Source organism: Ovis canadensis, chromosome 4, assembly GCF_042477335.2.
Source record: "Ovis canadensis isolate MfBH-ARS-UI-01 breed Bighorn chromosome 4, ARS-UI_OviCan_v2, whole genome shotgun sequence".
In the NCBI taxonomy this organism is placed as follows: domain Eukaryota; kingdom Metazoa; phylum Chordata; class Mammalia; order Artiodactyla; family Bovidae; genus Ovis; species Ovis canadensis.
Genome location: NC_091248.1, coordinates 61,063,756 through 61,078,224, shown reverse-complemented (window position 1 = coordinate 61,078,224; position 14,469 = coordinate 61,063,756). Strand labels below are relative to the sequence as shown.

The 14,469-nt window shown below is 35.6% G+C and overlaps 1 protein-coding gene across 6 annotated transcripts in view; it reads right to left on the bottom strand.

Moving 5' to 3' along the window:
• Window positions 1-14,469, bottom strand: part of KMT2E (lysine methyltransferase 2E (inactive)) — a 94,432-nt gene that overhangs the window by 53,914 nt on the left and 26,049 nt on the right. For all 6 annotated transcript variants that reach the window (XM_069587841.1, XM_069587845.1, XM_069587840.1 and 3 more), the window contains one exon: window positions 358-472. In XM_069587841.1, coding sequence (XP_069443942.1) covers window positions 358-472 — 115 coding nt within the window. The remainder of the gene's footprint in view (window positions 1-357; window positions 473-14,469) is intronic.

The following is a 14,469-nucleotide window of genomic DNA, read 5'->3' as shown; positions in this document are numbered from 1 at the left end:
TATAATTTAAAATCAACAGTAGATAGTATAATTCTACCTATAATCTTTTCATAGGGAAGGTAAAGAATTTTAACACTAAACTAGTAAAAGCATAAAAAGCAAAATAATAATACTATAAAAACTTCTAAGGAATTCCTCTTATAGAATTTTAATCCCTTGAATATATATAATTAGATCAATAACAAATTAAACTACAAATTATATACCTAATTGTTTAGATAGTATAAAAAGTCTGCATTTTAAATATTCAGTTTTAGGCATAACACCACATACATCAACTTTCAACCTTTAAATATAAAAAATACAAATTTATATACAGATACTAAAAAACCTTCCAGAGAAATGTTTGACACTTACCGCATAGGGCAAACCAATGTAACTGTGTGAATGATGCGAGCTGCTGGTATATAACTGGTGGGGATAACTGTTGGATTTCTCAACTACCACAGGGCTAGCTTCTACGGATTCTGGTCTGGAAGGAAAAAACATTGCATCAAAGAGAATTCCACTGACTCTTTTTTTTCCTTTTCATCTATTTAAAATTATAACACTTACTACATTGGCTATACAAATAAAATGTCTTTAAAATGTCTAAAACACAGACACCCTGCAGATATGACATACCCTATCTAGAGTCCATGTTATAAAAAAACTTTTAAGTACAATAAATGTCCCGTCTTCAAACTCTGATATAGTTTCCCTATCATTGAAAAAATTACTAGACATTAAAAATTCCTTAATGTACTCAGTGGCACTGGGGACACTATGCACAGGGGTAGACAAAAGTGGTAGAAATAATTTAAACAAGACTACGGACATACTGAATCCATATGGATAAACCCCAATTTGAATGTGAAGTATACATTTCAATGTTCAAAGCTTCAGGTACCTGTTACTGTGTCAAGATATAACAAAGTCTTGGAACTATCAGAAAAGCTAAGGAAAGGAAACCTTACAATGAACCAAGACTTGCTTATGAAAAAAAATTCAACCAGTAGCTGTGGTAGTGTCAGATTAGCAGTTCTGGCCTGATAATGACTAAATGATGATGAGCTGAGCTGACCAACCACTGACAGAAACAACTCACCTACTATGGCTGACTTCTAAGTTCCCTGGTCTAGCATTTTGTGTACATCACCTGCCCAGATTCTTCACTTGTATCAATCCTCCTGGAGCCCTCGTCTGACAATTCCTATTGATCAATGTGACAGTGAACCTACTTCTGAGGGCAATTCACACTGAAATTAATTTCTCCCTTGCACAAACACAACATGACTTATTTCCATGCCTTTATTCTTACCAAGGCACTGTTTGAGATGATTTTTTCAAAACCTTTATCAAACCTCTTAATCAAAACCTTTTCTCAGAATTTAATACTATTTGAATTCTTCATGGTTTAAGGCTGCTTAACGCAGTTACAATCTAACTGGTCAAATTTCTCTTGTCAACTACTTCTCTCCTCAACTCATCCCTTAAGCAAATTCTCAATTTCGCTCTATTACTTGGGATCCAGTGTGCTACAATCAGGAGAGAGACAAGACACAAACTAAGGTCAAGTGGTTCTGAAGGAGATTATAAAAGAAGAGTCTCCAAAATGTTCTGAATCTTTAGAAAACCAGTGCTCACCTAATAGCTATGCTGTGATGTTAAAAATTGACTTATTTAATCTTTAAAAGAGAAATGTTTAATTCCAAAATTAATTTATGTTTATTGTACAAACTTTAAAAGAGACGTAACAAGAAAGTGTAAGATCATGTCTTCATCCAAACCTGACAGACCCATGTTAAGATGTCACGTACCCTCCTCTATATTTGTCTCTCCATAAATACATCTCACAGTTTTTTAAAAATGAGAATATACAATATGTAATTACAATTTGGTGCTTCCCTGATGGCTTGTGTGTGTGCTCAGTTGCTTCAGTCGTGTCCAACTGTCTGTGACCCTGTGGACTGTAGCCTGCCAGCCTCCTCTGCCCGTGGGATTCTTCAGGCAAGAAGATTGGAGCGGGTTGCCATGCCCTCCCCTCCAGGGGATCTTCCATACCCAGGGATTGAACTCACATTTCTTAAGTCTCCTACATTAGCAGGCAGGTTCTTTATGGCTAGCATCACCTCGGAAGAATTCACCTGCCAATGCAGGAGACCCAGGTTTTATCCTTGGGTGGAGAAGATCCCCTGGAGAAGGAAATGGCAACCCACTCCAGTATTCTTGCCTGGAGAACTCCATGGACAGAGAAGCCTGGCCAACTACAGTCCATGGGGTCCTAAAGAGTCAGGCACAACTTAAGTGATTAAACAACAACAAATTCACAATTTGCTTTTGCAACCTTCCAATGTTAACACATAGTGCTGTCTTGTTTTTTATAATAACTGCTTATTTCATTATATGAATGTACCATAGTTTATGTAATAAATTCCGTACTGGATGTTTAAATTGTTCCTATTCTTCAGTGTTAAAGATATCATGGCAATTGTACACTGTTTTATATATCATTTTCTATTTACATAATGGTATTTCTACAACATGGATTCCTTGAGGCAGACATGCTGAACAAAAGGATAAAATTCACATAAAATGAACAAATAAACTGCTTTGATTATAATATTGATTCCTTTCAAATTCTTTTTAAAATACACAGCGGGAAGACTCCCCTGGTGGTCCGCTGGTTAAGAATCCACCTGGCAATACAGAGGATACCAGTTTGATATTTGATCAGAGAACTAAGATCCTACAGAGCAACTAAACCTGACTGCCTCAACTACTGAACTCATGCGCTCTGGGCCCATGCATCACAACGAGAGAATCTGTGTGCCACAGTGAAAGATCCAATGCAGCCAAGTAAGTAAATAAATAAATATTCTTTAAAATACATAGAGGGAAGAAGTAGAGTTTTAGCAATTCCTGATTATTAGAGCAACATGTAAGAATTACGGCCATTATAGAAAGAATCACTTTTAGAGATTTAAAGTGTGGCAAGAAATTTCTATTTTGGAGTAGATAATGGGTGGGAATTAAATAAGACTTTCAGCCCAAATATAGATAAATTCAAGCATGTAAACAAGCCACAAATCCTTTGTATAACCCCATGATTCGAATTAAAGCTATACAGCACTATTCACAATTGCCAAGACATGAAAACCACCTACATGTCCACTGACAGATGAAAGGATAAGGAAGATGTGGCACAGAGTATACCATGGAATACAACTCGGCCATAAAAAGGATGAGGCAAACTGTTCGCAACAACATGGATGTAGCTAGAGATCATCACACTAAGTGAAGTCAGTCAGACATAGAAAGACAAATAATGCATGGTATCATTCATATGTGGAATGTAAAATATAGCACAAATGAACCTATCTATAAAACAGAAGCAGACTCACAGACATAGACAACAGACTGTGGTTGTCAGATGGGGAGGGAAAGAGACAGGGAGAGACTGGAAGTTTGAGGTTAGTAGATGCAAAGTACTATATTTAACATGGATAAATAACAACGTCCTCCTCTACAGCACCTAGAACTATATCCAATCTCCTGGGATAAACCATAATGGAGAAGAACACAAAAATGAATGCATATGTGTATAACTAAGCCACTTTGCAGAAAATACAGCAACACTGAACAGCAGAAAATAGCACAACACTGTAAAAAATTAAAGCTCTAAGTACTGAAAAGCTGGCAATGCAAGAAGGCAGAAAACATCTTCATTTCTACGCTGATACTTACTAAAAGTAATTTTTAAAAGGTAACAATTTAAAAAGAAATGGGTTGACACAGTTTAAGGATTTTCCTGAACTGTAAGATAGTATTTAACAGAAAACAAAAAACAGGGCACCAGACATTCTTAGAAATGTTCTTTAAAAAGTCCCATGGTGCTAAATATCCTCAAAGCATACAGTAAATCTGAAAACAACTTTGTGACAAATACCAAGTCAAATATCCTTTAGATCCAGTAACCCCGTTACTGGAAATTTATTCTAATAAAATTAATTTCCACTAAGTAATTACTCACAGAATTGAGGTGTTCTTTGTAATACTATTCCTAAAACCAGGTATTCAAATAGTAATTATTTAAATGTCCAACCAGGAGAAAATGCTTAATTAAATTTGAGCAAAGCTATTTTTTGCTATATTTACACATGGACAATGCACAGCAAGAACTGACAGTAACAAAAATTACTACATTATGGTTATGGGAACTTTCTCAAAATCTCCTGGAATATTACCACAAAGCTTTAATAATTTTTTTATACTGCATGGCTAAAGAGATAATATACAAAAAATATAAGTTTTTGTGTAAATAGTTGTTACAGAGTTTTGCCAAGAGAACACACTGATCATAGCAATACCCTCTTCCAACAAAACAAGAAACAATTCTACACATGGACATCACAGGTCGTCAATACTGAAATCAGATTGATTACATTCATTGCAGCCGAAGATGGAGAAGTTCTATACAGTCAGCAAAAACAAGACGTGAGCTGACTGTGGTTCAGATCATGAACCCCTTATTGGAAAATTCAGACTTAAACAGAAGAAAGTAGGGAAAACCACTAGGCCATTCAAATATGACCTAAATCAAATCCCTTACAATTACACAGTTGAAGGAACAAATAGATTCAAGGGATTACATCTGACAGTGCCTGAAGAACTGTGGACGGAGGTTTGTAACACGGTACAGAAGACAGTGATCAAAACTATCAAGAAAAATAAATGCAAAAAGGCAAAGTGGTTGTCTGAGGCTGCCTTACAAATAGCTTAGAAATGAAGAGAAGGGACTTCCCTGGTGGTTCAATGGCTAAGATTCTATGCTACCAATGCAGGGGACTCAGGTTCAATCCCTGGTCAGGGAACTAGATCCCACATGTCTCAACTAAGACCCATGCAGCCAAATAAATAAACATTTAAAAAAAGAAAAGAAGAGAAGCAAAAGGTAAAGGAGAAAAGGAAAGATATACCCATTTGAATGCAGAGTTCCAAAGAATAGCAAGGAGAGATAAGAAAGCCTTCCTCAGTGATCAATGCAAAGGAACAGAAAAACAACAGAATGGGAAAGACTAGAGATCGCTTGAAAACTAGTTACCAAGGGAACATTTCTTGCAAAGATGGGCACAATAACAAGGACAGAAATGGTACAGACTTAACAGTAACAGAAGATATTAAGAAGAGGTGACAAGAATACATAGAAGAACTATACAAAAGCAATCTTAACAACCCAGATAACCATGATGGTGTCATTACCCACCTAGAGCCAGACACCGTGGAGTATGAAATCAAGCAGGCTTTAGGAAGCAACACGAACAAAGCTAGGAGAGGTGATGGAATTCCAGCTGAGCTTTTCAAATCCTAAAAGATGATGCTGTGAAAGTGCTGCACTCAATATGCCAGCAAATTTGGAAAACTCAGCAGTGGCCACAGGACTGGAAAAGGTCAGTTTTCATTCCAATCCCAAAGAAGGGCAATGTTCAAACTACCACACGATTTGCACTCATTTCACATGCTAGCAAAGTAATGCTCAAAATTCTCCAAGCTAGGCTTCAACGGTATGCGAACCGAGAACTTCCAGATGTTCAAGCTGGATTTAGAAAAGGCAAAGGAAACAGAGATCAAATTGCCAACATCTGCTGGATCACAGAAAAAGCAAGAGAATTTCAGAAAAACATATACTTCTGCTTCACTGAGTATGCTTTATAAAGCCTTTGACTGTGTGGAACACAACAAACTGTGAGAAATTCTTAAAGATGGGAATACTAGACCATCTCACCTGCCTCCTGAGATACTTGTATGCAGATCAAGAAGCAACAGTTAGAACCGGACATGGAACAACAGGCTGGTTCCAAATTGGGAAAGGAGTACGTCAATGCTGTATAGTGTCACCCTGCTTATTTAACTTATATGCAGAGTATATCATGCGAAATGCATGGTTGGATGACTCACAAGCTGGAATGAAGATTGCGGGAAGAAACATCAATAACCTCAGATACGTAGGTGACACCACCCTTATAGCAGAAAGCAAAGAGGAACTAAAGAGCCTCTTGATGAAGGTCAAAGAAGAGAGTGAAAAGGCTGGCTTAAAACTGAACATTCAAAAACAAAGATCATGGCATCCGGTCCCATCACTTCTGGCAAACAGATGGGGAAACAATGGAAAGAGTGATAGACTTTATTTTCTTGGGCTCCAAAATCACTGCAGATGGTGACTACAGCCATGAAATTAAAAGACACTAAAAAGTTGTTTAATGCTAATGTCTTTGCCGACAAAAGTCTGTATAATCAAAGCTATGGTTTTCCTAGTAGTTGTGTATGCATGTGAGAGTTGGACCATAAGGAAGGCTGAGTGCTGAAGAATTTATGCTTTTGAACTGTGGTGTTGGAGAAGGCTTCTGAGAGTCCCTTGGACTGCAAGGAGATCAAACCAGTCAATTATAAAGGAAATCAATCCTGAATATTCATTGGAAGGCCTGATGCTGAAGTTCCAATACTTTGGCCACCTGATGTGAAGAGCCGACTCATTAAAAAATTGACTCTGATGCTGGGAAAGATTGAAGGCAGGAAGAGAAGAGGACAAGATGATTGGATGGGATCACTGACTCTATGGACAGGAGTCTGAGTAAGTTCTGGGAGATGGTGAAGGACAGGGGAGCCTGGCATGCTACACAGTCCATGGTGTTGCCAAGAGTCAGACATGACTGAGCAACTAAACAACAATTTCTAGTTGTTACATGATATCCTGAACTTCTTTGAGTCAATTTTTCCATTTAAGACTGTTCAGAATTCTGAAAGAAACTTTTTATTTGACTATTTAGCCACACAAAGCTTGAGTCATCTTCAAGGGCTTGTTTTTGATTTATAGCACATTACTAAAGAGCTTCCAAAAAGAGAGCTTTACACAGACTCTACAGTTGAGAAAATAAAATTTTATTTTAAACTCCTACTCTTAACTGTGAGATTTGGGAACTTAATATTCATTGGTTTAAGATAATATGATTTAAATTTCCTAGTTAAAATCACTTAAAACAATACCATCACTTGTTAAAATTTTCATACTGAAGAACTTTATACCCCTCCTCCTTTTGTATTCTGTCCCAAGGTCTTCTATCATTGTTAGTACTCAGTCACTCAAATAATGCAGCAAATTTCAATCTCTATCTTGTTGCTGCTTTAATTCTGCTAGTTTCCAGCTGCCTGAATTAGGCACTAACAAGAACTGTTAAACAATAACGAATCTGCCTGCAATGTGGGAGAACTGGGTTCCATCCCGGGTCAGGAAGATCCCCTGGAGAAGAGCATGGCAACCCACTCCAGTATTCTTGGCTGGAGAATCCCATGGACAGAGGAGCCTGGTAGGCTACAGTTCATGGGGTTGCAAAGAGTTGGACATGACTGAGTGACTAACACTTTCACTTGAAATAGGCACTAACTGGAACTGTTACTTTAAAGAACTATACCATTCAACTTACTGAAATCACATTTTTTTTTTTCTCATATAGGGACATTTTGTTCAATTCTATAGTCCCTTTTATCTGTCTACCATGAAGAGGCTATAAAAATTTTTAGCCTTAGTTCTACCTTTCCTACACAAATGAAATAGAATTAACTAAGATAACGAGCATTCAACAATCATTTGTATGTAGTAAGTTTCAGGGTTCACAAAGAGACCTTCAAGCCTTATGATTCATGTCTTACTACTGTTTCCAAACTTCTTCATCCTCTCAAACAGACACTTTGTTCTCATATCTCTTACCTTTTCCAGGTCCAATCACCTGGTAACCTTTACTATCTATCTCTATTTGCCCATTCTAGACAATTTACATCAGTTCAGTTGCTCAGTCGTGTCCGACTCTTCGCAATGTAAGACAATGTACATAAATGGAATCATAAAATATTTCTCATTTTATGTCTGTTTTATTTTACTTAGCATAACATTTTCAAGTTTCATCCACTTTATACCATGTTTCAGAATTCTGTTCTTTTTTATGGCTAATATTCCATTGTATAGATGGGCCACATTTTGATTTGTCCATTCATCTGTTGATGGACACTTGAGATGTTACCTTTTGTCTAACACAGACCTTTTGTCTATTGCGAGTAATGTTGCTATGGATACTGGTATACAAATATCTGTTTTGAGCCTTTGATTTCAATTCTTTTTCCGGGTCATAAATTCTGTTTAACATTTTGAGAAAGTACCAAACTGTTTCCCATTTTTTTTTAATGCCTTAATCTCCTTTTTAAGTTTTTCTTTTCCCTATCTCCTAAATGTTTGTTTTCTAGGTGTCGGTACTTTACACATTGGAGGTTTCACCCACTACTATAGTTTTCACCATTTCCTATGTGTTCACGACTTCCAAATCATCTTTAATCTAATTCTATTTCATTAGCTTTACCCAAATAGCTCTCCATATTACTAGACCTCTTAATTTAGATGTCTCATGACTATAAAGTAGATGTTTGTTGTAGAAAACCCTTTTTTACATCCCAGATTTTGGAATTTAAAATTAAACCAGGGACTTCCCTGGTGGTCCAGTGGCTAAGACTGGGGGCTTCCAATGCAGGGGGCGTGGGTTCAATGCCTGCCTGGGGAACTAAGATCCCACATGCTGTGCAGTGCAGCCAAAAGAAGAGAATTAAATTAAATTTAGAGCTGGAGCCAATCAACTTTTTCTGTGAAGAACCAGAGAGTAAATATATTCAGGACCTCAAACAATATGGTTTCTATTGTAACTTCTCACCTCTACTGTACCTGGAAAGCCAGAAAATATAATTAAACAAGTGGGCATGACTGAGTCTCAATAAAATCTTACTCATAAAAATCAGGCAACAGGCTGGGTTTGGCTCAGTGATCCTAGTTTGCTGACTGCTTGTTTAGAGAAAGCAAATTTGGGGAAGGAACTGATTGTAATAGAGTACCATTTGGCTTTAGCAAGTGCTACTAGTGTAATGGTATAATTTTCTTTGAAAATGTAACATCAACTCAACAGGAATTTCTTATTAATTTATTAATAAATAATTATTGAGGGTTTATTATATATCAGCTACTGTTTTAGGTACTGGGAACACAATTCCATATCTAAAATCTAGCATTTACACTCAAAGTGTTTTTCTCTTATAAAAATGGAAAAATGCCACTTTGTATTACAACCCTATTCTTCCACTTGCTCTCTGGACCTTATCCCTTCTCACCTTTTCAAGATCTGTACACTTTACTCTTGCCAGCAACTATCCCTTGTGTCTTACATCTTCAGTCTACCTCTATATTAGATCACTGCTGTCTTTATTTATTATTCCATTTAAAACTCCTGCCCCCTTTCATTTGTCATTTCTCTGTTCCTCTTTTTAGAAAACTCCTTGAAAGAGTCGTTTGTGCTCAACATCAGGCTGCACAAGACCATGATAACTATCCATATTGTCAAACTAATTGGTAATTGTAGTTTATATAGACTTTTCAGCATGTGATGTAAATGTTCCCTTCCTAAAAAGATTTACCTTTGCTAGCTTTCTAGATACCACACTTAACTGGCCACTCTTTCTCGTTTTTGCTTGATTTTCTTTTCTGCCCATAAATGTTTTCTCTTTCCCCCCGGCTCATCTTCTTCTTTAAACAACTCTCCATCCAGTTGCTTAATCCAAAACCATAAAGTATCATTCTTGATTATTCATTTGCCCTCACCCACCACATCTAATTCTTTGATCAATTCTGGCTCTTCTTCCAATATACATTTACAATCAGTACACTTCTCTCCCTAGTCCAAGTCTCTGTCATCTCTTGCCTGGACATTGCAGTAACACTATGAATGTACTGAATGCTGCTGAATTGTACAGTTAAAACTAGTTAAAACAGTAAACTTAATGTTATGTATATTTTACTATAATTTGTTAAAAGAAAGAAAGAAAACCACAAAAGGCTAGTTTCACTAAAGCCAAAGGTACAGAGAATCAAAAGTAATAAATCCTCCTGAGACAACAAACAATATGAGGCCTGAAAACTATGCATTAGCTTCAACATGCCAGTAGCAGGGTAAAAGTAAAAGTCAATTTGTATGGAGCAGTTGGAAGCAGAGTGAAGGACGCAAGCATTCAAGCATCTGAATAGACTGACAATTGAGACAGTGCCCAAGGAACCAAAAGAATAACAAGCGGAGATAATACTGATACAGGGTCAAGATTTAACCTGAAATAGCCACTCTCAGAACCTACCTCTGACCCTGTGAGGTGATACTGGGTTTTAGAAAAGGTAAAATGCTGTTGCTAAGACTCATTTAGTGGAGCAGGTACAGCAAAGATGTAGTGGAGATGCTTTGCAAATGGCTTCAAGGGAGGGGTAGAATATGGATTTCTTTCCCTCAGATTGGAAGTACTTTTGTTCTGGCCTAGAATTAGTGGTAATAGATCTGCTTCTGCTGAGTCTATACAGGTGTAATGCAGAGGGCAATTCTTGGATTCCCAGACAATGCTATCAGGAAGCAAGGGGTGGAGAAGCATTCGCTGAGTTCTGCTTGTTGTGACATTGAGTATAGTAGGACAGAACTATTCAGGGAAACAGTACCTGCTGCTCCTAAGTGATATTCAGGAACTGTTCTAGAAGGTATTTTAAATATCACATTGTTCAACCTCCAGTATTACACACCAGGAGATTACTGATCTAAGTGCCACAAACTGATCATCATTAAGTCACTGTGTATCCATGAGACATGAAACATAAGCTCTCTGGATTTCAGATTCCACATTTACAAAATCAAGTCTTAATTTTAAGTCACATGGCATTATAATAACAAAGCAAATACTAAAGCCTAGATCTCTTAGGTTGGTCTAATACTATTTCTGTCCTGTGAGATTTATCAGAGTGCTATTTTGTCTATGGATTAATGACCTAATGATGTAAACAGCTTTACCTCATTTCTGTATTACAAAATGGTACCATGTATTATTTTATTAGAGTTACATAAAGCCTAATTTCTGGTAACTCTAAATCTATACCACTTTAACTGTCATTACTTCATAAACTTTACAAACATGGAGAACAAATTTGGGCATTAAAATTTAAATTATTTATGTAACATTTCTATTCTTAAAAATGAAAAAGGTTATTTTCAAATGTGTTACAGTCCTAAATTATTGTTGAAAACTCAGAAAGCAGAACAACTACCATTTTGTTTGCAGTAATCTACCTGATGTTGCCACATTTTCCTGGAACCACTTTACAAATTTAAAATTGTATTTGTTTATACCAAAATATCCTTATTCTTTAAAAAGCCATAATAAATTATCATTCATTATATATTTTAGTGTAGACATTTAAGCAGTCAGGTGAATTGAAGATCTAAACAGAGAGAAATGCCAAACATAAGATCAAGAGAGGAATTTAGAGAAAAAGAATAGGCTAGAATGATTGATTAAATAAGCTCTGATTCCTCCTGAAACTGGACTTTTATGATTTCCTTCTTCCTCATCAAAATTTTAATTTCTTCCCTATATAAACCTTCAAAATAGTTGTATTTTAATGAGAAGTTTATATGAGTATTTTAAGTGAAACCTCTAGTTTTTCTTTCAATGTTAAAACATTCAGTAACAGACACTTGGGTATCAGTAATTACACATGGATAGAACATGAATATAAAAGATATCCGTGAGTTCTCACTATGTTCCTTCAGATTTGTGATAAAAACATTTCTATCATTCTTGTTACACCTAACACTTTTTAAAGATATATTAAAATTAAACACATTACAATGGCATACAAGAAAAATTTTTAAATGGAGAGATTTGGTGTGACAATTGTCCTCAGTTTACCACATGTGTGGCATTTTACTTCATTTAACTCAATTAACAAAACTTAGCTCTTTTGATCTATGTGGCAAATGGATCTGGAGCCAAGCAGCTCTGGAATTGACTCTTTATTTTTTATTAACTAACTATGTGGCCTTAGGGAAGTCTCTTAATCTCCTGGAGGTGCATTTCTTTTGTAAAATGGGAATAATAGCTGCTTACACACTATGTAACAGACAAGAAAAAAAATTAGAGAAAAACTTTAAGTATAAAACAAATGATAAATTTCAACAGTTCTAAACAATGCTAAGAACAGTATTTCAAAACATTCTTTTTAGTATTAAAACAAATCACATTTAAACAAAGGCACTTTTAAATTAGGATAAGCAAATTAACACCTTTAAGGTCAGCACAAAGTATTAGTTTCTTGACAAATAAAAAGCGTAAAGAAATCATGAATAGAAACATTAAATACTAGTGGAACACAAGTAAAAAGCTACTGAAAACATTTCGTTATACATTAAACATTTTAGTATCTTTAATTACATAAATTCGGATTACAAGCAGCCAAATATTTCAACAAACTAATAATGAATTCTGTCAGCAGATGGCTCTAGTGACACTGAGATAACCTAATATTAAATACTATAAACAAAACAAAAATGTACTGAATCTCAGAACTCTGGAGCCAAAAAGAGCCACATTAATACTTCAGGCCCTCTTTTTCAAATTAAGATATCAAAGTCTACAATAATTGTCTCAAGGGCTCACTGGTATATCAGTGGCAGAACGACACTGAAAACCCAGATATCTCCCTTTAGTACTCTCAGTCAACAGAGAGGCATTTACTGTATTCCCAGTTATAGCACTAAAAGCCCTCTTCCAAAGTAATTCACAAAGTAATGTAACTTAGATATGTCACATTTACTAATTTGTCTATCACATCCAAAAATACACATATTTATCCAAAATCTCATTATAAAGATTTCTAAAGGAATATTTGGTAGTAAAAATAATGTTAAAAGGAATAGAATGTTAGTAATCATGTTCCCAGTCTTTGAGAGGAAAAGTAATTTGGTTTTTCTTTTTTAAAAAGACTAGGAAAGAATCAGTTTAACACTTCCTATTTAATACCTCTTCCCACTTCTCAGCTCTAGAAGGGTTTCTAACCTTTGCTTCTTTAACCAATTTAGTAATTCAGATAGACTGCCTGACATAAAAGACAGAAGAAGCAGTAGAAGAAGTCAATTTATATAAATCAGGATAAAAACATACAGTTCTAATAAATGCTGAACTCTGGCTCAACTTTCCTATTTATCTACTGGTAACTGAGTCTAGGTTTTCTTTCACATTCCTTATCTTCAAGCAGAGACCTGAAAATATCTTTATTATATGCAGTCATTGATTATAATAAACTTACTACCCCTAAAAGTAAAGCTACTACTTACGCAAACCATATATCAAAATAAATTACTAACATTATATAAGTCATTTTTTGTAATAGTACTAGGAAAGAAGCTGTAATAGAAAATGCCTAAAATTAACACATCAATAAGTTTTGCTTCTGCCATTTAACTGCTCTGTGACTCGTTTCCTCACCTAAAATTTGAAAATAATATCTGTCTCATAGTTACATCTTTACCTTTCTTATTCAAAAAGAAATAGATTGTTATGATCTCATAATTTTCATAACTAGCAGAGGTTTCACTGTTCTTTTCTCTTCTGAGATCCTACAGGTTGTAATTTAGCCTAGAATTTCTCTATCCAATACAACGGCCGCTAGACATATATGCTATAGAACACTTGAAATATGGCTAGTTTGAACTGAGAGGTTCTGGAAGTGTAAAACCAACTCGTGGCAAGGTAATGGGGAACAGAAAAAAACAAAATACAAGATCCCTAACTCTGCAGGAAAGGCAAGACAAACCCAAGATGTTTAAAAACTTAGTAATGAAAGGAAAACAAATAGGTAACAAAGACTAATGAGTTTTACTGCAGAGACGAGATAATCCAAGAAGAAACGTTACTGAGTATGGGAATACAGGACTAGAGTTTAGCAAGTCTGTTATTATAGATGCTGAATCAGACCTTCAATTTCCTATCTATAAAATGTGACAGAAAGCATGTATTCTATCTAGATGAACTTAAATTAGATGAACTGTAAGTGATTAAATAAATTCCCCTTTATAGTCTTAGAAATGAGTATAAATTTGGTTCAGTAAACTAATTCACTCAATAAACAATCAAGTATTTCCTAAACTTTATCATAGTTTAATTTATTAGTGATATATTTTAGCCATATTTTTAAAAAATATAACTAACAGGGACTTCTCCGGTGTGTCCAGTGGCTAAGATTCCACACTCTCAACGCAGAGGTTCTGGGTTCAACACTAGTCAGGGAACTAGATCCCACATGCCGCAACTAAAAGATGCCACAGACGTGGCTACTGAAGACCCTGTATGCTGCAGCAAAAATCAAAGATCCCATGTACCACTATTAAGAGCCAATGCAGCCAAACAAACACATATATATAAAACTAATATATAATTAATAACATCATATAGCTACATGAGTAAAACAAAATTCAATACTTAAAAAAAATATATTTTGGAATAACTGTGTAGCTGCACAGGGCGTTAACAAAGAAACATATGGGGAAGTCCCATATGCCCTTTCCCCAGCATCTTGCATCAATACAAGTA